Consider the following 24,020-nt stretch of genomic DNA (forward strand, 5'->3'; position numbering starts at 1 on the left):
TCCCTGGGGAAGATTATAACCCTTTTTTTTTTTTTTTTTTTTTTTTTTTTTTTTTTTTTTTTTTTTTTTTTTTACGAGGCACTATTGAGAAAATGTAGAGAACAGACTGCAGAACAGTTCTCCTACCACCGATATACATTCTGCATAAGGATCTAGAAGACAAGAAATTATGGCTCATAGAAAAATATATAGACAGTTGTTTTTCCTTGCACCATTGGAGCAGTAAAGTGAATGACCTGTAGTGATATCATGTACTCTCCACTGTGCACTATATGGTGGCTTGCGGAGTATGTATGTAGATGTAAATTTTGTAACAGCAAATCTGCACCTACATTTATACTCTGCAAACCACTGTGAAATGCATGGCAAATGGTATTTCTCATTGTAACAAATATTAAGGTTTCTCCCTGTTCCATTCATGTATGGAATGCCTCTGTGCATGCAGTGAATTGTCTACTCTTGTCTTCATGCTTCTTACAGAAGCAAACTGTCGGGGCCTATAGTACATTCTTAGATTCCTCTCTTCATACTGGTTCTTAAGTTTTTGTTATTAGGCTTTTGCCAATTCATATTTTTCAGCATGTCGGCAACTCTCTCCCGTGGGTCAAAGAAACTTGTGATAATTTATTCAGTGGCAGTTTATCCTCTCTGTACCACATGGCACATACTTATTCACTGATTGGCACTGATATACAGCTAAGGAAATATAGTCAATACAGCTTTGTAACAACGTAGTGGTCCTAATGGACCTAGTGACCAATGGAATGTACTTGTAATTAGAGTTTATTTCAGCTATCGATTAGTCATGTTTCTTATGGGGAAAGTGTGTGATGTATACCTGAGATTCACCAAGTATTAGCATAGCAATTGAGTATAATGCTATATAATGGAAATTGAAGTGGTGATTGAGTGCTGAATGTTATTGAACATTGTTGATTCAGCTGTGCAACTGTAAATTTGAGTGAAAGACTAGCTGGTGAAATAAAGCTCGCATTTAGTCTGCTGCTGAAATAGCACTGACATTGAAACATATTTTGGATAGAACAAATGGAATAATATTTATGTTGAGGATCGTGACAACTTACAATTGCAAACTTTTTTATTTATTAACAGAAATGCTTCAATCCAGCTACATTGTAGGTTCTCGTGCATAAATCGAGAAAATGAACTTACGGGACTCATAGTTGATAATATTAGCTGCAATGAACAGGAGAAGGAAAGAAGTGCAAAGTGGGTTAAGTTTTGGACTACAAAGCTGAAAGTTTTATGTTCTGTCCCCCACATGACAATTTTATAAATCCCAAGTCAGGTTGCACCATATTTTGGAGAACAAGTTGAACAGTGGATCCCCTTCTAAATCACTGTATTAAGTCTGTTCAGAAGTGGGAGTAAGTCAGGGACTCACTACCATGCCTGGTAAAGCACTGCAGTGTTCTTTACTTGCTTAACAGCATAACAACTGAACACAAAAATACTTCGTAGGCAGATGGTCTTAGCCGTTACACTACTGAAATGACATAGCCCAATTCAATTGACTCGGCACTTTTCAGTACTCTCATCTCCCCATACTAACATGCAGAAGTGTGCTATGTGAGTAGCCAAAGACAGGAATGCAGTCAACAGAAACCCTTAATCTGCTATGCCTTCCTCTACTGTACAAAGATTGCTCACACTATCAGAGAGGAATGGCTTGTTGATACAGTTATTCAATTTGCTAGTGTTTGTAGTGCTACAAAATGACACACCAAAGTTATAACTTCATTGCAAATGACTTATATCAACAAAATTTAATCCTAAAGAGCTCCTGAAACATTGATGCAGTGTTTCTGGGTTTCCCAAGCCATCCAAGTGTCTGAGTAAGCTTTCTGTTAGAATATAGAATAGTTTTGTGTGTGTGTGTGTGTGTGTGTGTGTGTGTGTGTGTGTGTGTGTGTGTGTAGTTGCATAGAGCTCCAAAACTCAAAAATTTCAGAAGAGACACTAGGTTTCAGTACATACGAGTCCACAATATTGCAGCGCAGTAGCAGTATCAAGAGAATTGGAAGGTGTTTTTTTGCCCTCTACAACAACTGCAATTACAGCATTGATGCCTTCACCACAATGTAAAAACAAATTGTTCACCTATATTGTTGTTTGCTTACAACAAACCGCAGAAATACAATAGCCAAAAAATGTTGAAGAAATCATGCCAAGAGTTTTGAATGATGCTATGACATAAAAAGAAAATTTTATGTTGAATTTAATTTGGAAACTGAAGCTAATGTGGAATCAAAACGAATCATTTGCCAAAAATGACAGCTGAATTAATGATTTTGCAGTGTTTGCTGAAGAAAAGTGTGAGTTGAAAGTCATATATCTTCATGAAATGAAGACGAATTCAGGAGATACAACACACCAATGTCCTCTGTGCATGTGGAGAACATATTTTCTTTAGTGTCCCAGCAGAAAATCTTCAGAAATAAAACAAAGTTTCTGATGAGATATTTGACAAAAAAAAGTTGTCCTGAAAAGCAATTTAAAAGCAACTAAAATACATTCATTTAATAAATGACAAAGAACTGGAGCATTATATCATTGGTTTTCAAATGATATTTGTTATTCATGACTTTTTATCTCTATTAATTATTCATCATTCAAATAAATTTTTGCCAGCTCTGGTGGTAAGCAAAGTCCATTGTGCATGAGCACACAGCAAATTTACAGCCTAAGTGCAAGTGGATGCAAGTGTGTGTCGTCAGTGGGGCTGTGTACAAGTGCTCACTCGATTGTCATTAGGCAAAGCAGAATTGGTAATGTTCAGTAACTTCTGCCAAAGTATACGATGTATATGCACACACGCTTATGTGCATCTTAGCCACATGGATCAGCCACACGCTTGTGAGCTACCTGTTAGTCCTATTTGGTATGGGTCCTATAGCCTTGACAGTATTCGAGGGCATGCAGTGTTTTGTATGCAGTGGGGGCTGTGGTTCATTGTAAAGCAGAAATACAATATGTGCATTGTACCCTTTGGAGGTGATATAATTCAGATAATGTCAGCATATTTTTCAATTCTGGGTTAAAATAAAGAGGGTGAATCAAAAAGTCTCTTCCCCTATTTTTTTATTAGCTGAACTAAGGTATACAGAAGTAATTATAAATATACATACAATTTTACATGAGTGTGCTGAAAAGTAATGCCTCTGAATTTTTTAGGTGAAAAATGTTAAAGATTTTCAAATAAAGCAACTGTTAATAGCAGTCTACATCATTATTCTTCATGTTTACATATTTGCAGCGCTCTGCCACTAGTGGGCTCCAAATTGTGGCTTGTAAAATGGTAGTGTGCAACATATCTACCATATTTTGTTGCATGAGAAATAGCATGCTGTAATTGGGTTTAGAATTCAAGAGTTCGTTCACTCACAGAGCACCTTCTCCTGCAGCATAACAATGACAGGCAACATCTGCAACAGTTGGACACCTTGATTTCACTGTCATCTGTCATCCTCCATCCAGTCCTGACTTGGCCCCATTCAATTTTCATCCATTTTCAAAATGTGAGAAACACTGTCGAGGATGTCACTTTGATAGTGATCAAGCAGTGCAAGCAGATGTGAGGTTGTGGCTCCTTCAGCAAAGTTGAACATTCAACAGTGACAGTATCACCAATCTGGCCTCTTGTGAGAAATGCGGTCATTGCCAGGGTGACTACATTGAGAAATAAATATGTAGATACATTGAATGAAGATGCAAAACATTGATAAAGTTCATTTTGTTTAAAAAACTTAAAGAACTTTCACTTAAAAAATTTGGAGACATTATTTTTCAGCACACCCCCATACACTGAAGCGCCAAAGAAACTGGTACAGGCAAGTGTATTCAAATACAGAGATATGTAAACAGGCAGAATATGGCGCTGAAGTCGGCAAAGCCTGTATAAAACAAGTGTCTGCCACAGATGTTAGATCGGTTATTGCTGCTACAATGGCATGATATCAATATTTGAGTGAGTTTGAATGCTACGGCTGGAAAAAGATCCTGCAAGAACAGGGCTGACGATGACTGAACAGAGTCGTTCAACATGACAGAAGTGCAACCCTTCTACAAATTGCTGCAGATTTCAGTGGTGGGCCATCAACAAGTGCCAGCGTTTGACCCATTGAGCGAAACATCACCAATATGGGCTTTGGGAGCCGAAGGCCTACTCGTGTACCCTTGATAACTGTACGACACAAAACTTTACACCTCGCCTCGTAACACTGACATTGGACTGTTGATGACTGGAAACATGTTGCCTGGTTGCACAAGTGTCGTTTCAGATTGTTTCAAGCAAGTGAACGTGTACAGGTATGGAGACAATCTTGTAACCCCATAGACCCTGTGTGTCAGCAGGGGACTGTTCGAGCTGGTGAAGTGTGGGGCGTGTGTAGTTGGAGAGATATGGAACCCCTGGTACGTCTATATACAGGTGACACATATGTAAGCATCCTATCTGATCACCTGCCCATAGTGCATTCCGAGAGACTTGGACAATTCCAGGAGGATAATGTGACGCCCCACACATCTGTGTGTTTGGTGGTGGTGGTGGTGGTGGTGGGGGGGGGTCATGCGTGCGCACGTGTGCGCTCTTCAGAAGTAGTCCTTCTGGCTGTAAGCTTACTTCTTTAGTAATGTCTTTGTTGTGCCTGTCGGCGACTTAGTCTCCACTATAAGGTGTGTAGCAATCTTATCTTTTTCATAATATTGTCAAACTGGAATTTTTTCTCCCTGTATGATCTTAATTTCTCTAAAATGTCATGCAAACCAAAATTTCTGAGAGAAAGAAGGATTATGTAAAGTTTTACTGGCACGTATGTGTTTGATATATCTTGAAGGGTAATACATGCTAAAAAAGATAAGAGTTTAAAGGTTTATTTTTCATATTTACTTTAGTTCTTTGATAAATTACAAATTCTAAAATAATGGCAAAATGAAATTATCCTTCCAAAAACAAAGTGCGAGGTTAGTTACTGAGCAGTTTCACACACAATTTGCTTTTGTATTAAAAGTCTGAAGTATTCTGGCATGCTGAGAGATATGTTGCAGTCAGGGCAATACTAATTCAATTAATTCCTGCTCATTTTACCAAACAGATCTTGGAAACCACTGTTAGATGCTGCTTTGTCATGTGATTCATCTGTAAAAAAGATGAGCCTAAGACAAATAAAACTAAATTCATTTGTAATTACAGCAGTAATATCTGTAGCAACAATATTAACAGTGAAAAGTAGCAGACTCCAATTTACCAGAATTTGAATCTTCTTCAGACTGTTTCCACTTAGATATTTCTTGCTTTAATCCAGAATCATTGAATCCTTCCACTTGAGCTTTCAAAATTTATTGTTCACTTAACTAACGTGACATATTTGTAGCAGAATTACACCAAACAGCAAAACGTAACGACTACTTGCACAAAACTAATGACAGTGCCATCATACATTGCCTCAGCTAGTCACAGCTGCTGCTATGGTAGCAGCTGTTACATTCCCTGGATTTTTTTTAAATCTTAGAAATTGACTACAAACGGCAGCATCTGTCGAGGGACAGGGAGTGATACATTGCTCTTGTACGAATTGAGTCCAATTTTCAAGTGATACATGGTTCACACATTGAGAAAATTGTGGCCCCAAACTATATTCAGTTTCAGTCTTTTTAACATGGTGTGTTTCTCTAAGCAAGTCCAGCATTACCTAAATAACACCATTCTAGGATGTTCAATTGGAAGAGGAGGAGGAGGAGTTTGAAGTTCATCTTTCATCACAAGTGACCTCCCAGGTCTCCAGACCTCACACCTTGTGACTTTTATCTAAGGGGCTACATAAAAGACCACATTTTTATCACCCCTTTGCCAGACATGCTCTAAAGTCTGTGACATCACATTGTTGAAGCTGTAAATTTGATAATGAGAGACCAGCTGTTTTTTTTGTTCCACCATTTTGATATTTGTCATATAACACGTGGTGCTCACATTGAATGCATGAAAATGTGAACTTATCTTTTTCAAGGAACGTTGGAAATGTTTTTCCTGTGTTTTGTATGGAACAAGTGTTAATGTCAGTTGTGTAGAGAAACATCTGTAATCATTAAAACTAAACAAATTTCTAGAACCAGTGGAATCCATATCAGATTCTATACTGAATTTGTGGCTGAATTAGGTCCTCTTATAACTATAATCTGTCATACATCTTTCGAACAAAAAGTTGAATGAAAGCACAGGTTACACCCGTATACAAGAAGGGTAGTAGAAGTGATCCCCAAATCTACCATCCATTGTCCTAAACACCCATTTGTTTTAGAATCTTAGAACATATTCCGAGCTCAAACATAATAGGTATCTTGAACAGAATGACCTCCTTCACGCCTACCAGCATGGATTCCAAAAACAATCATGAAAAACTCGGCTGTCACTTTTCTCAGATGATATACTGAAATCTTAGGATCAAGGCAGTCGGATGCATGCGCATGCAGTATTACTTGATTTCCAAAAAGCATTTGGCTCGGTACCACAACTACACTATTGTTTGAAGTACACTCTTTTGGGGTATCAAGTGAAACTTGTAACTGGATTGAGGATGTTTTGGTAGGGAGAACGCAGCATATTATCTTGGATGGAGAATCCATGTCAGATGGTAGGAGTAACTGTGGGTAAAATATAACATCACTTTTTGCAAATGATGCAGTTATGTGTAATGAATTTCATTCTAAAAGAATCTGCATAAATATTCAGTCAGATCTTGATTAGATTTCAAAGTGGTTCAGAAATTGGAAACTTGCTTTAAAGATTCAGAAATGTAAAGTTGAGCACAAAAAAAAAGAGTAGTTTCGTATAACTATAATACCAATGAGTCACAGTTGGCATCAGCTAACTCCTACAAATACCTGGGTGTAACACTTTGTAGAGATATGAAATGGAGTGATCGCCTAGGCTCAGTTATGGGTACAGTGGGTGGTAGACTACAGGTTATTGGGACATGCCATCAATCCACAAAGGAGATTGGTTACAAACCACTCATGTGACCCATCTTTGAATATTGCTCAAGTGAGTGAGACGTGTATGAAATAGGACTAACGGGGCATATTGAATGTGTACAGAGAAGGGCGCACAAATGGTGAATGGTTTGTTTGACCCATGGGAGTGTGTCACACAGATGCTGAAGAAATTAAACTGGCAGGCTCTTGAAGGTAGATATAAACTATCCTGAGAAGGCTACTCACAAAGTTTCAAGAACCAACTTTAAATGATGACTATAGGAATATGCTACAACCTCCTACATATTGCTCACATAGGAATCGTGAGGAAAATATTAGGTAAATTACAGCACACACAGAGGCTTTCAACTTGATGAGGTGTGGGATCCAGTGATTTCTTTAATATTTACAGAAAAGAAACATTTTATGACTAGTGACATACCTAGTGACAGTTAATTTTATTAATTTGACATCTGAATTTTAACTCGCAAGCCCACATACCAATAGAGAGCGCACATGTAGTATCACCATTTCCATACCCCTGCGTGTCATAAATGGAGTAGTATTTGAAGAGAACACGAAGCTCTACCGAGGCCCCTCTTGTAGTGGCTGCCTTTGCGTATGTATCTCTGTGTGAATTTTTTGATATGAAGTTAGTGATGTGAACTAGCAACCTCCAGTGTTAAAACACCCACCTGAAGATGGCTGAATGGTTGTGAGCAGAAATATTGCGGCTAGAAGTTGAGGTTGTCTGGCTGTAATCCTGAAACTTCATGGAAACTGTCAATTGTGCAAGTAAGTACTCGGATTTCCACAGGGAGGGATTAAGAGTGTCATCTCAAACTTCACTTTATCGAGGCTGATTTAGTTGGCTGTAAGTGTCACATGTCACCCAACTGGCATCTTCCCACACATATATTTATTGCTTTTACTCCGTGTTCGTGTGTGTTTGACATGCTATCTTGCCCTTCAGAGACACTACCGAAATCAGTTCATATCTGATACCTTTTTCCTCTGTAAACAACCTGTATGTCAAATTATCAAAGTAGGTCCAAACGAAGTTTGAATTTTGTGTATAAAATGATATTTTTCACTTCTCTCTGACTCACAATTACCATTTATTCCACGTTTGAGACTACAATAGAACTGCCTTGTTCATGAACTATTTTCACTTAAGTTTTATTATTTGTTTTCAGGTTCAGGTCCAGGGACTACAGACCATACTCTGAAAATGGCTCCAGAAAAATGACGGGAAATTACTTTGATGCAGCGCCAGAATACCAGAGAACGTATAGGTGTAGTTCTCTAGAATATGAAAAAGGGCAGGACTATGAGAGGAAGTGTGATCAACCTGAAGCTCCTAAAGAGCATAGAGATGGTAATCTTGTGAGAGAAATGAGGGAAAAGGAGAGGGATGTTAGGCTTCCCGAGGAATCGAGAGAACTGGATACTAAATGTGATGTTGTGGACAGACATGTGAGTGTATTGTGTAGCAGAAAAAAATTATTTTTGTGTGCTTTTGCATGTGGCTGATATAATAAATTATTTTGCAGCAGCCTTCTGGAGTTTCAGTTATGGAAAAAAATTCAGTTTGTCCACCCGTCAAACAAACTGATGACTGGCACGACAACAAAGACTGGAAGAAATCTCAAGAAGGGGATAACAAAGATTGGTGTGAGAAAGAACAAGATGTTGCAGCCCGAAGAGCTGGCAGCTGTGAATCTCGATCTTCGAGGGACAGTGTTAGGGAAGAGAAGGATCTTGTCAGGTAACAAATGCGCTATTTCTGCAATGTATATGATGTCATTTTTATGCACTGTCCAGTCACATTAACCGAGCGAGATGGCGCAGTGGTTAGACACTGGACTCGCATTCGGGAGGACGACGGTTCAGTCCCGCGTTTGGCCATCCTGATTTAGGTTTTCCGTGACTTCCCTAAATCGCTCCAGGCAAATGTCGGGATGGTTCCTTTCAAAGGGCACGGCTGACTTCCTTCCCCATCCTTCCCTAATCCGATGAGACCGATGACCTCGCTGTCTGGTCTCCTTCCCCAAAACAACCAACCAGTCACATTAAAGTGATCACCTGTCAAAAGCTAGAATAACAAATAACACCTTTTGCAGCACTGACTGCAGGAAGAAGTCAACTCCAGTTGACTCCAGTGCCATGGCCAGCTGTGCTAGGTTTCTCGGTTGAGGATCCATAGTACGAACAGCCCAATCAAGTTGGTCCCACAGATTCTTGATGTGATTTGAATCCTGGGAATTTGGTGGCGAGGGAAGTGCGGTAAACTCAGCATGGTGCTCTTCGAATTGCGCACATACACTGCAAGCTGTGTGATACATTACATTGCTCTACTGGTAGGTGCCATTGTGCTGAGGAAAAACAAATGACGTGTAGGGGTAGGTGGACATAGTCCCCAAAAATTGTTGCATACCTGTGTTGGTCCATTGTGCCCTATAGACTAACAAGATCACCCAAGGAATGCCACAAAAGAAATCCCCAGGGCATAACTGTTGCAGGGTATTTGCTTCAAGGCATATCACACCATACACACAAACGGCCATCTACCCAGTGGGTCATAATACCCGATTCATCTGAGAAGGCCACCTGCTGCCACTCAGTGAACATCCAGTTGCAGTATTGTCATACAAATTCCAGCCCTTAGTCATCTCTGCAGTTTTTTACCTGTCATCTACAGACCATGGTGCACCACAGTTGCCTCAGTGCTGGCTTTGCATAGTGCCATTTAGCCATGCACATGGTATACTTTAACCACAGTGGCAAGTGAACACTTGTAGCCATTTTGGAAGTGCTTTCACCCTTGGTCTGAAAGCCAATGATGACGTCCTTTCGGGAGTAGGGTAAATTGTCACCTTTTCCTATTATGACAATGACTGCACTGTTCCTCCCCCCACCCTCTCTCTTCCCCAAGACACTTCACGCATCCACCTCTCCTAGTGCTACCAGCTTCCGTCCGTGTGTGTTTATTGCACACTGGCATCGAACATAGGCAGTGCTGACATTGTTGTGACTGGACTGTGAATAAAACCTAAATATGTACTGTTCTAGTATCTTGTGGTAATACATTGAGTTGCTAACCATTCTGAATTCCAGAGCTTCGCATGCTGGTGATAAACAGTCCCGTGATTTTACATGGGTGGATTCGACAGAAGTGCAGTCTGCTGAATTGAAGAGTGAAAAGAAATTGGATAACCACAGGGAGGACCGGAGAGAATCTGTACGTCATGCACCTGGGCCAATTACAAAAGAGAAGTTAGAAGCATCAGAGCTTCGCAATGACCAGAAAAGGGGCACACTGACACAGCTAATGCGATCTTTGTCCAATCAAACCCCAGTACCTGCAGAAGAAATAAAGCAAGAAATGAAGGAGGGGCAGGTATGACATACACCAGATGGCTTTTAAATGTTAAAAATCTGTGCTGAATTTAGTGCTTATTTTGTACTGTCTGGTGCTAGAGGTGTGCTTTTAACTAGACATATTGTGTTCTCGTCCTTTCATGCTGTGCCTGCAACACATCTGGATAGTAATTGATAAACAATGGAACATTTGCTGTAGTCAGTGTAAAAGTATGCTTAAAAGAAAAGGATTGTTTTCAGGAACTGTAAAGCAAACTGCATAGCAAGATTTTGCAGGGTAAGAGATAAACAAAGTGAGAATCAATAATACTATTAATTTTTAAATTTCGACTCAATTTGTGGGAGGGAGAAACCATCCCAGCATTTACTGGCCCCACAAAAGTTTCTGAAAAGTGTTTTTAAACTGCTCATACATGTAAACAAATGTTGGATTTTCCTATAATTGTGTAGTCAGCCTTAAGACTATAAATATATACTAGTTTTTCCAAAAATATTTTCATTTGAAGTATTGTCTTATTAATCAATACAAGAAAATTTTTAATGTTTTGGATACTTTGAAAATTATGCATACAGCTTGGATGAGTTTTATCTTGTTTTGCTTTTGACAGTTGCACACTTGGCTCATTTGGATTTAGATAAGTATATAAATTTTGTTAATTACTGAAGAAATTAGTTGTAGATATAAAGTACCATATCACTTACGTAAGACCATTTAAATGTATATATTTGGACACACAGAAATATTGGCAGAAAAAGTAAAAATATTAATATCAAGACCAAATAACAGATTTTTTAAAAGTCAGCATCATTGCAATGTGGGGCATTTGAACTTAGTCTTGGCACTCATTATGTCATTTGTGTGCCACATTAGGTATTTGTGGCTTAATTATATATTGTACAGAGTTATTTTTATTTGATTTATCAATATTATGTTACAAATATTTCATAAGCTTTCACACTTCTTACAGGCAATAGAATCAGAAAAAAACAATGAGTCCAAATCTGTGGATACAGGAGGTCCATGGCAGAAGATTCAGCCAAATAATTTAGAACCTTCCTCAACAGAAGGTGAAACTGTAGTATCAGTGCCAGAAAAGGCTCCAGAGCAGAGCAAAATATGGAATGAGGCATCGCCTACAGCCGAAAATTCTCAAATTTCTGCTTCAAATATTATGAACGAGAGCCATTCTGAAAACGAAAAACATGATACTGATTCTGTGAAAATTAAAGGTTTGTTGCCACACTGGTGCAGTCTCCTAATTAGAGTTCCTGGTAGAATTTCAGTAGACCAATGATAGTTGTGGTGTTGGCTGAATAGGAGATTTATGTTGTATTGGTTTGAATTAATTGTGCATTTTAATTAGCTAGTGTCTTAAGAGTATGATAAGAGAAGACATCCATGTTTCATGAAAGGTGGGGTTGCAGATGGTGGTTGTTTCTTGTCATCGTGTACAGTTTCTTGCCACTCATAGGGTCTGCTTGGAACACAAGCCTTCCATCTTCTTCACTCCTCCTACCACCTCTCAGTTGCTACACTGACCCAGCCTTCCCCTCTCTTCTAGATGCGTTTTTGTACTCCTTGTAGCCAGATGTCCATTGACCTCTTGCCCTCGATATTCATCTTGTGCATCTTCTGAGGCATCTCATTTCATCCATTCTCTTCACATGCCCCCATTTTCAACCTTCTTTGCCTCGATCTTCTCTTGCAGGGTCCTAACACGTTGATTTCTCATCTTTTTTTATTCTTGTTACCTCTGTCATATTTCTCAAAAACTTCATTTCACATGCTTTGACCTTCCTTTTACATTTTCCTTCAGACCGTGGTTAACTAATTTATTGCAGCTTTGTTACAGTCATTGCCTTTGAGCTGTAATTAACAATGACAGTGAGATGAATATCGTGCTGTTTCCTAATGTTATAACTCCTGGCTGCTGTCTCCACACCCCTGTTGATGTGTGGCAGGATTCTCTGGTTGGAGATGCAATGGTGGTTGACATGAGGGTGTCAGGCTGTGTCATGCTGGTGTCCAGTGCATAGATGTCTTCTCTTGGTGTACCAGGGATGGCTGCACAACTGGTGTAGCAGCAAAGTGCAGTGCTATCATGGTGCCCAAATGCGTAGGTGGCAGGCCATGGTAGATGTCCTAACAGTGGTAGATGGGCCTGCTTCATTGGCACAGTGCTGAGCAGAATGGGCTCAATGTCACATAACTGCCAGCAGTTTGAATGCTCATGACCATGTTTGGGTAGGCTTAAATTATGTGCTACTGCTCCCCACTGACTCTGTTGTGGCAGCCACAGCATTTGTGTGTCACACAAAATTATCTGGAAATGAGGCAAGGACCGGCTGTTGTAACTAGCACTGGGTTGGCTGTAGTTCTTCCTGGTGACTGGCTGGTTTCATCATATGGAAGAGGCATTGGTCCACCCAGCACAAGGATTGCTGCATGGTGCTTGGGTGACTGATCAATGTTGTGGCACTCCATTGCTGGCTCCAAGTTCCAGTGTAACTTCTTCCCATTACAGTTCCTCCCTTCTGTGGAAAAAATCTGCCCTTGGCTTATCCTGGAACATACAGTGGTTTATTTACAGTTATTACCCTTCACGTTACTTCAGTAGCACTTCACTCTTCATAGCTCTTCACACTACACAGCTCTTCACACTGCCGAGGTGGCGCAGTGGTTAGACACTGGACTCGCATTCGGGAGGACGACGGTTCAATCCCGCGTCCGGCCATCCTGATTTAGGTTTTCCGTGATTTCCCTAAATCGCTCCAGGCAAACGCCCGGATGGTTCCTTTCAAAGGGCACGGCCGACTTCCTTCCCCGTCCTTCCCTAATCCGATGAGACCGATGACCTCGCTGTCTGGTCTCCTTCCCCGAAACAACCAACCATCTTCACACTGCACAGAGGTCTTTGTTCCTGGTTGACATTGTCTTTTGTCAAATGCTGTCATTAGTAAGCAGCTTTTGGTTCCACTATGTGGGAGGGATCAGGTGTCAGGGTGGCTTCTTAGCACTATAATCCTATCTGCTCTTATTTGCTACTTCCTATATCATCATCTACAGGTTTACAATAACAGCTTACTGCCATTAAAGACTAACAAGGGAAATATATGTAATGTGGGTTAAACTCTTACTTAATCTATAGTGGACGAAACTGACATATGCTAACAAAGTGATTTGAGCACTGTATACTCTGTGGTTTGTGCACTGTCCTTTTGCTTCATTTTCTTACATCTTAACAATTTGGAATAGTTTTTTTTTTGTAATAGTAACCTCGGTTTGGTCACAGTTTCAAGACTTCATGACTGGGGAATCAATCTGAACTTCCTTAACCTATTGTTCTTTATTGATTCTTTATTAATTCCTCTTGCCCTGTGCAATTTTTGCCAGTGGCCACACTTCAAAGGGCGCTCAGATATTTCTGACCAGCCCAACCTATGCTGAACAGTAATCCTTTAATTATTCCAGCTACAGGCACTGTATGAGCACCATGTGCTGTACAATAATCCAACAGTTGTCCTTAATTCTTCCACAACTACAAGTACTATATCAGTGTGTTGTACAATGAAAAAGATTCCCTTTAATTCCTCTACTTCCACATATCTTCCAGCATCTGATAGACTTTTCTGGTATGACACTTCCTTTGCTGGGTCGCTAATTGTCTGAAGATCTCCTGCTATCATGAGCATTGCTTCTCAAGGGGCCTGGAGTGGTTTAAATAATGGTCTAACCACCATCTCACATCTGTGTGGTATCTGGCCACTTTTGGAGTTTGAGACACTGCCGGATGATGTGAAGACAGTAAAACCTAACCAAGCAACGCTGTTGCGGCTCTTTATTCTCAGCATTGTACCATGGCTTAAACCCACCTTAATGAACGAAGTCATATTTGTTAACTGTTTTCCCTGTGGGGTCACATTTTCTCTGATTCAGTTCCCAGTAATCTTGACTTAGCCATGACCTTAAATCGTATGTGATGCCTCTCTTAAATTACTAATATGTGTGTTACTCGTATCATCCTTACTCATACTAAGACTTGTACTCTATACATTTATTATTTACAATAAGAACCTTGTGCCTATTCTAGTCTCTCCTCAAGAAATTATTGAAGTTTTCAGGGAACTTCAAGTTTGACACCTGAATCAGATACAGTCTTGGCACTGGCTGCCATAGTACCCTTCCTGTTGATATAGGCAGTATACAGGACGTGACTCAGTGCACAGGTAGTTTGCAGTGTGTGCATAGTAGTGGAGTTAACAGCTCTGCCCTGGATCCCTTAATGAACACATAAGTGGTCTCTAAACTTGACATTGTGGGAAAGTAGAGTGAGGTCAAACCCAAGGATGTAGGGAGTCCAGTGAGTGAATGTTAAACTTAAAGCTGCTACTCACATATTTTGCATCCCAGATGATCCTTCAGCACTCTGCCATCCATCCATCCATCTATCAATCCATCCAAGCCCCTTCCCCTTTTGGAAAGGTGCTGCTAAGCAGCCATGGAACTGGCTACTGTCTTCTGGTTGTACATCTTCATCTTCAGTAGTCCTTATTGACACCCAGTATGAAAGGGGTGCAGGTGAAGGAGGGGTTAAACTAGTTTCTTTATTAATTCATTGAACTTAACTGCACCATGAACCTGGTCAGAAGTGGCTATGGACAGGCATCAGGATGAATGCAAACAAGTCTTCAAATAATCCAGCCAGCTTTTACACTCATTAGAGTATGTTTCCATCTTAATGGAATGTTTTGGCAGTGTTGCGACAGGCCTAGCAAGGGCCAAAGTTCTCAGGGACCCAAGCTGAGCATGCAGTGGAATGCTGACTAGGCCCGCTGACATGATGGCAACAACCAAGGCCCACATGGGGTCCAGGTGTAGCATGGTGCGGGGCAAGGCAGCAATGTCTTGGACTTTGCAGCAGGTCCCAGTGGCATGGTGCCAAGAGTCAGCCAAAGAGCAGGGGTGGGTGGCTGGCAAAGTGTTGGCTGCCAGGGCTTGGCACAGAGACAGGATCCCTTCCCTGTGGCCAAGTGTCACCATAGTAACAGCAAAGACTGGTCGACACAGACTGGCTGCCGCATACTTCCCATCTGGCCAAATGCTGACTGGCTGCTTCGGTTGTACTTAAATGATGCTCCTGCCCACTGACTGCAGCAGTCAAGGCATTTTAGTGTTCCACTGAATTATCAGGTAGAGAGGCAATGACTGGCTGTTGTAGCCAGCAGCAGGTCAGCTGCAGTTCTTCCTGGTGACTGGCCTGGTTTCGTCAAACGAAGGCTGTGACACTGAAGAGGTATTGGTCCACTCGACATGACGGACCAGCACTTCCTGACTCCACTATGATCTGATTACCACCCTAGTGCTCCATCACTTGCCCCAAGTCCCATTATAACTTCTTCACTTTATTATAGTTCAAAGCAGCTATATTTTTCTTTGCCTCCTCTTTCTGTCTGGTGTATATAATGTAACATTGCAGTGGTATGCCAAAATACTTGATGTGAAGTGGTAGAAGGTGGACACACTTTAGACTCTCAAGGAAGGAAGTAGTTGTTTTTCCTTAGTGGAGTGTAAAGTTGGGACAGTTTGCCTCCTCTTAAATGCTTTTAGATTTTAAACTTACAGTTCCATTTTTTGTGCCGGCACATAAAATTAGTTCTTGAATGTTGATATTTATTTCTCTATGATTAGTTTAGAGTCAAAAATTTCCTTTTGCAATCTCACTTCAGATAAAGAAGCTGGAATGAGGTATTTGTATTGTTTGGCTGTGACAGTGTCAGAAATTTTGGAGGTCTGGTAAACATGTCAGATAAATAGAAAGCTAATAATGAGTAACACCATTGTTGCTGAGTGAGGGTGTAAGGAGACAAACAGCCAAGGTTCAAATGGCTCTGAGCACTATGGGACATCTGAGGTAATCAGTCCCCTAGAACTTAGAACTACTTAAACCTAACTAACCTAAGGACATGACACACATCCATGCCCAAGGCAGGATTCGAACCTGCGTCCATAGCGGTCGCGCGGTTCCAGACTGAAGCGCCAAGAACCGCTCGGCCACACCAGCCGGCAAACAGCCAAGGCCATTAGTCTCCTGTTTATTCCCAGGACAGAAAGAGTGTACCCAGTCTGTTTGAATATAGAGTAAATTCTGCTTGCTAGTTTGAGAAAGTGTTCTAAATGCTTGTGTAGCATGTATCTGAGGTGGAAACATGAGAACCTGCCTGGTATTCACCTAACGGGATGTGGGGAAACCGCCTAAAAACCACATTCAGACTGGCACACGCACTGACCCCTCATCACTAACACAAGTTAACAAATTTAAGCATTTTTTTTTTTTTCTGCATCTGGTTTGTAAATGGGTGGATTTACCTAGTTTTAGGGTGCTAAATACACTGGTAAAATCAGTTTCTTTATGATGTCACATTTCCTAGATACACAGTAGATTAAAAAATGGTAATAGCGAATATTGACACAATTAAGTCAAACAGAAATACACATTCAGAATGTTTGAAATCAATACTTTTTATAATTTCTGCCTGGCAAGCAATAAAACCCGGGTTGGAGTCCTCATCCCTAGCACAAATTTTAATTCATTTCGTCTGCTTCGATCAATACTATTTTGTATGTATATATGGGCATGCTGCCAATAAAAGGTCCAAATTAGTTCAGAAGATATTTTCACCTTTAATCGTCTTTGGTTTTTGAAAAATGCGACGACGGAGCTCTTCTTTTGTTGCCGTTTCTTCACTCTCCCTAACAAGACCCCAGCAGTAGTCACCCATCATCGAAGGGTTCCAGTGGCCTTGGTAACGGTGTTCCATGATAGAATGTCTTGGTAAAAGTGTTCACCATGCTCATCACTTCCAAATTTTCCGGGAAGAAATCAAGGTGAGAATGTAAAAAGTGAATTTCAAGTGACATTCTACACCTCATGTTCTTATAGTTGTCCAATAGATCATTCACAATGGTAACATAGTTTTTTGTTATTTCTGTTACCCAAAAAGCCCTTCACAATGGCTTTAAAAGAAGACTAAGCAGCTAATTGGATATGTGATTTTGGTACCAAAGGTTGGCTCTTTCAGAAATTTTCTTATTTGTGGTCCAATAAATATGCCCTCTTTCAGCTTTGCGTCACTTAATTTGGGAAACTTTTCTTTTAAGTGATTGAAGGCCTCACTTTCTTTATCCAGACTTTTTACAAAGTTCTTGATAAGGCCCAACTTGATATGAAGGGGAGACAAAATGATTTTATCAGGCTCAACCAATGGGCTATTGTTCACTTTTATGTTTACAGGAACATATGACTTCCTTATAGGCCATTCCTTGACTGTATAGTGGTTCTTGGTGTCACGGCTGCCCCAAAGGCACAAAAAGCAGCAGTATTTCATGAATCCAGCCTGTAAACCTGTAAGGAGTGCAACAACTTTTAAATTACAGCAAAGCTGCCATTCATGATGCTTACATTTGATTGCCTCTAGCAGCAAAGCCATGGTTTCATAAGTGTCTTTCATGTCTACTGCATAAGCCAAAGGTGTTGATGGAAATGCATTGCCATTACGCAGTAATACTGCTTTCAAGCTGGTTTTACTGGAGTCAATAAATAGTTGCCACTCCTGTGCATTATGTTGTACACCTAGTTGTAAAGTTTGCACTATCTTCCATCGGAAATGCTCACTGAGGATACCTTTCACATCACTGGAATACCATACCAACCATTTACTGTTGATTTGTAGTTCTTCTAGCTTTCCTCTGCAAATCAAAAACAAACATCTACATCTACATACATACTCTGCAATCCACCATACGGTGTGTGGCAGAGGGTACCTTGTACCACAACTAGCATCTTCTCTCCCTGTTCCACTCCCAAACAGAAAGAGGGGAAAAATGGCTGCCTATATGCCTCTGTACAAGCCCTAATCTCTTATCTTTGTGGTCTTTCCGCAAAATGTAAGTTGGCGGCAGTAAAATTGTACTGCAGTCAGCCTCAAATGCTGGTTCTCTAAATTTCCTCAGTAGCTATTCACGAAAAGAATGCCTCCTTTCCTCCAGAGACTCCCACCCGAGTTCCTGAAGCATTTCCGTAACACTCGCGTGATGATCAAACCTACCAGTAACAAATCTAGCAGCCCGCCTCTGAATTACGCTTGAGCAGTACTCAAGAATAAGTCGTATTAGTGTTTTATAAGCAGCCTCCTTTACAGATGAACCACATCTTCCCAAAATTCTACCAATAAACCGAAGACGACTATCCGCCTTCCCCACAACCGCCATTACATGCTTGTTCCACGTCATATTGCTCTGCAATGTTACGCCCAAATATTTAATCGACGTGACTGTGTCAAGTGCTACACTACTAATGGAGTATTCAAACATTATGGGATTCTTTCTCCTATTCATCTGCATTAATTTACATTTATCTATATTTAGACTTAGCTGCCATTCTTTACACCAATCACAAATCCTGTCCAAATCATCTCGTATCCTCCTACAGTCACTCAACGACGACACCTTCCTGTACACCACATTATCATCAGCAAACAGCTGCACATTGCTATCCACCCTATCCAAAATATCATTTATGTAGATAGAAAACAACAGTGGACCTACCACACTTCCCTGGGGCATTCCAGATGATACCCTCACCTCCGATGAACACTCACCATCGAGGACAACGTACTGGGTTCTATTCCTTACGAAGCCTTCGAGCCACTTACATATTTGGGAACCAATCCCATATGCTCGTACCTTAGTTGCCTGCAGTGGGGCACCGAGTCAAACTCTTTCCTGAGGTCAAGGAATATGATCTGATACCCTTCATCCATGGTTCGCAAGATATCATGTGAAAAAAGGGCGAGTTGCGTTTCGCAGGAGCGGTGCTTTCTAAAGCCGTGCTGATGCATAGACAGCAACTTCTCTGTCTCAAGGATATGCATTATTTTCGTACTGGGAATATGTTCGAGAATCCTGCAACAAGCCGAGGTTAAGGATTTTGCTCTGTAATTTTGAGGATCTGTCCTTCTACCGTACTTACATACAGGCGTCACCTGCGCTTTTTTCCACTCGCTCGGAACTTTACATTGGGCAAGAGATTCACGATAAATGCAAGCTAAGGAGCCGATGCAGTAGAGTACTCTCTGTAAAACCGAATTGGAATCCCATCAGGACCTGGCGATTTATTTATTTTCAACCCATTCAGCTGCTTCACAACCCCAGGGGTGTCTTATCACTGTCCTCCATACGGGAAACTGTACGAGACTCAAAAGGTGGTATGTTTGTACGAGCCTCCTGCGTGAAAGATTTATCAAATGTTAAATTTAAAATTTCATCTTTTGTTTTGCTGTCTTCCGTTGCCAGGCCAGACTGATTAGTGAGTGACTGGATGGAAGCCTTCGACCCGCTTAGCGATTTTATTTAAGACCAGAATTTCCTTGGGTTTTCAGCAAGATCTTTTGCTAAGGTATGACAATGGTAGTGGTTGTATGCTTCACGCATTGCTCTTTTTACAGTAGTGCTAATCTCTACTAACTTTTGCCTGTCCTCATTCTCCCGATCTTTCTTGTACCACGAGTGCAACTGTCTTTGTTTCCTGAGCATTCTCCGAATTGTGCTGTTAAGCCATGGTGGGGTGTTCCGTCCGTAACCCACTTTTTCAGCACATACTTCTCCAATTCGTGATTCACAATGTGTTTAAAATTTGCCCATAATTCTTCCACGTCCATCGTACCGGAGGTAAATGAAGTCGGTTCATTTACTAAGTGGGATGCTAACAACTGCTTATCTGCTCTTTCTAGTAAGAATACTCCCTTAGCCTTCTTGACCGACTTTTTAACTTTCGTAACCATAGTTGTAATAACATGATCATAATCACTAATCCCTGTCTCAACACTGACACCGTCGATGAGGTCTGATCTGTTCGTGGCTATCAGATCTAAAATATTTCCATTAGGTGTTGGCTGTTGATTTAGCTGCTCAATACAGTTTTCGGATAATGTGTTCAAAAGTAATTCACACGACGGCTTGTCTGTACCACCTGTAATGAATCCATAGACATTCCAGTCTATAGTAGGTAGGTAGAATTCGCCTCCGACTAATATAGCATGATCCGGGTACTTCTGCGATACAGAGTGTAAACCACCTTTGAATGATTCTAGAACTGTCACGGTGGAACCTGGTGGCCGGTAATAACACCTAACAATTAACTTTATTTCTCGTAGCCCTGTTAAACGTGTGCAGATAACTTCACAATCACACTCTACTTCGACCTCGGTAGACACAATATTTTTGTCAACAAGTAAACATCAAAACAGAATAACAGCAAAAAGCGAAATACTGAATATGAAAAATAAAAAAAAAAAACTTTAAAAATTCAAAAATGGTATGTGCTAGAACGTTTTGAAAGGTATATTCAGATTCTACACACCAAAATACATACTAGTTGATGTATCACATCCCAGATGCAGAATGGCTGTTGACTAGTGTAATCAGTCCTTGGCCATTATACCTCCCTGCCCCAGAAGTGGGCCGGCCGTAGTGGCCTAGCGGTTCTAGGCGCCACAGTCTGGAGCTGAGCGGCCGCTACGGTCGCAGGTTCGAATACTGCCTCGGGCATGGATGTGTGTGATGTCCTTAGGTTAGTTAGGTTTAATTAGTTCTAAGTGACTGATGACCTCAGAAGTTAAGTCACATAGTGCTGAGAGCCATTTGAACCATTTTTGAAACCAGAAGTGGTCATGTTAATGCATGGCTATCGGAATAGGTATGCCGTTGCAGTGTTGTAATACTCATGGAAATGTAAATTTGCCAACATTAATAACTGGAGAGTTAAGACTCTTGGGTGTTTTAAGATAATAAGATTTCAGTATAAATGCTTGGAAGACCACAGAAAATATTCAGAGTATCCTCAGATGTTTAGATGCGAGGGTGAGTACAGAGGAAGAAATATTGCTCCTATTATTGACAAACATTCATTTTACATGAAGGTAACCATGTTTCTTAGGAATATTGTTTTGTTTCTCATTGACTGTAACTCTGTCCAAAAAATTCTGCTCTCTACAACTCCTTTTCTTTTTCGCCCTTTGTTATTGTGTTTCCTTCCTTCATTTCACTTGTAAGCCTCTAATATATTATATGATGACTGAGCAGGATAGTGTAGTAGTTAGCACACGGGACTTGCATTTGGGATGATAACTGTTCAAACCTGCATCTGGCCATGTAGATGTAGATTTAGATTTTATGTGATTTCCCTAAATCCCTTAAGACAAATGCTGGGATGGTTCCTTTGAAAGGAAATGGCTGCTTTCCTTCTCCATCCTTCCCTAATCCAAGCTTGTGCTTCTTCTCTGATGTTCTCATTGGCGGTGGGACATTAAACACTATTCTCCTCTTCCTCCTTATATACTGAGTTAGTTGTTGAATATGCTTTCCTTGTGTGCAACTAGCAATAAAGTGTTTTACTGATGTTCTTTATTCTACCTTAACTTGTTTTGCTGTACATCAAGAGAATACTGAATTATTCTAATCATTGCTGAAGTCAGAAATGTAGAAAGCAAATTTTATTGTTACTTCTGTGTTAATAAGAGTTCTGTTTGATGTTTTGTATGTGTGACATCATTTCACCTGTAAATACAGCTTAAAATACTGGAAGCTCCATAATTACAGTGAAAACCACTAGTTTCACATTTTTGTGAGTTCCTAAATCATGCTATGTGACAACACCAATGATTCATCAAAGACTACTATAACCAATTCCTATCTTATCCACGGATAATCCAATGAAGTGTTCTGAATGTAGCGAACTGCTTGTCAATTCATCATTAGATAATTGCAGTAACGTTTCTCAGTGTTTCCTCTGTCAAACCATTACGAAACGTATTAATTTCTAAAGCATATTTTAAAAGAAACACAGAAGATCAACTTAGGGTTAATGTTGATTGATCCATACACTGACTTATTTTTTATTGCTGTTACAGAAGCCCCATTGGATGAGAGTGTAACCAAGGCAAAAGAAAATAAATCAATTGAAAGTGATGCTTCCAGTAGGGATGTGAAGCGAATGGAGGAAAGCCCATCCTCTTCTGAACTGAAGACTGAGAAGGAACAAAGAAACAGAAGCCACACACGTCAAGAGCAGCCTCGAGGTAGACACAGTGGCTACGCAGTGTATCGTGGAGGTGGCTGGGGTCAACAGCGAGACTCGAGAGTGAATCGTTGGGGTGGATCAAATAGGAACGTTCATAATTTACGTGATGAGTGGACTGAATCAGAAGAGATTTCAGGAGATGAAGTTTCTGCCTCAACAGAATCTGGAAAAGAAGACGTAGGACGTGCCATTGGTGCACCACCTAGAAGAGTGGAGAAAGATAATCGGCGTACTCCTCGGTATGAATGTTTTAAACATTGTATTTACGATACTGTGGTATCAGTGATGATCAAATATGTAATGTAGACTGAAGTTTTAAGTCTTGCATAAAAAAAGGTGTAGAAGAAATTGTAACAGACGTAGAAAACTACAATATTTTCAGCAGTCACTTAACTGCTGAGTTTTTAATGTAGTCAAATAGCTGTAAGTAGTAATAGTTGTAAGAGCTTCTATAGCGTATCCTGGTATATTGTTCGCACTTCTATACGATGCTATTGTTGATATTATGTTTAAAGAAATATTAGCTTCAGTTGTTTATATTTCTTCCAAAGAGCAGAAGATTTCATAGTATTGATTTTCTATGTGTAAAGTTCCTCTCTCCATTCTTGAAGACATTCTTTCTTACCATACTAGAACATAATTGCTTTTCAGTGATGCTTCATCAGTTATTTGTCTTACAAACTGTGTCCACTCTGGGCTTCTGCCTCTGTTGTCTGGTTATGGTCAGATTACTTCAAGTTTTGTGAGACTTTACATGATAAAATATGTGGAGTACGAAATCTTAATTTTCAATATAAAATTGTCTTGAGTGCACATTTACGAAATGATGAACAGTTTTGATTGCTGAAGCAATCATCTTGAGACCTAAAATAAACAAAAATTTTGTTTTATAAAAGGTTCTGCCGGCCGGAGTGGCCGAGCGGTTCTAGGCACCACAGTCTGGAACCACGTGACCGCTTCGGTCGCAGGTTCGAGTCCTGCCTCGGACATGGATGTGTGTGATGCCCTTAGGTTGGTTAGGTTTAAGTAGTTCTAAGTTCTAGGGGACTGATGACCACAGCAGTTGACTCCCATAGTGCTCAGAGCAAACCATTTTATAAAAGGTTCTAACTGCTTAAAATATATACTGTATATCAAGAACAGAAATTGACAAAGAACATACGCATAAAATATATTTACAGTAACTCGTCACGTGTAGTACATACGTTGTACAGAGTCTTTAAAACTACTGTGTGTTCTATGGTGATGCTACTGTTTAAGACAATTCACATCTGCTAAAGGGCGCAGCAGTTTGCATAGTTACTTCATTCAATTTGTTGTCACCGTTGATGTAATCGTCTTCTTTCCGACGACTGGTTCTAGGTAGTTCTCCATGTTTGTCTATCCTAGGCAAACTTATACTATCTGTAAAACTACCACAACCTACATCTATTTGAACCTGTTCATTGTACTCAAGCCTTGGCCTACCCAATGCTGTTGTGTCGTCCCCCCCCCCCCCCCCCCCTTCTTCCC

The 24,020-nt window shown here is 40.4% G+C and overlaps 1 protein-coding gene across 6 annotated transcripts in view; it reads left to right on the plus strand.

The window, feature by feature from the left end:
* The window catches only part of LOC124555360 (protein PRRC2C-like), a 114,735-nt gene that overhangs the window by 2,842 nt on the left and 87,873 nt on the right, over positions 1-24,020 (plus strand). For 5 of the 6 annotated variants that reach the window (XM_047129245.1, XM_047129246.1, XM_047129247.1 and 2 more), the window contains exons 2-6: positions 8,187-8,466; positions 8,544-8,758; positions 10,108-10,390; positions 11,340-11,601; positions 22,339-22,747. In XM_047129245.1, the coding sequence (XP_046985201.1) occupies positions 8,236-8,466; positions 8,544-8,758; positions 10,108-10,390; positions 11,340-11,601; positions 22,339-22,747 (1,400 nt within the window). In that variant the 5' untranslated portion in view covers positions 8,187-8,235. The remainder of the gene's footprint in view (positions 1-8,186; positions 8,467-8,543; positions 8,759-10,107; positions 10,391-11,339; positions 11,602-22,338; positions 22,748-24,020) is intronic. The other variant, XM_047129244.1, reaches the window with a different exon arrangement.

The sequence above is a fragment of the Schistocerca americana genome, chromosome X (genome assembly GCF_021461395.2).
Source record: "Schistocerca americana isolate TAMUIC-IGC-003095 chromosome X, iqSchAmer2.1, whole genome shotgun sequence".
NCBI classification, from domain to species: Eukaryota; Metazoa; Arthropoda; class Insecta; order Orthoptera; family Acrididae; genus Schistocerca; species Schistocerca americana.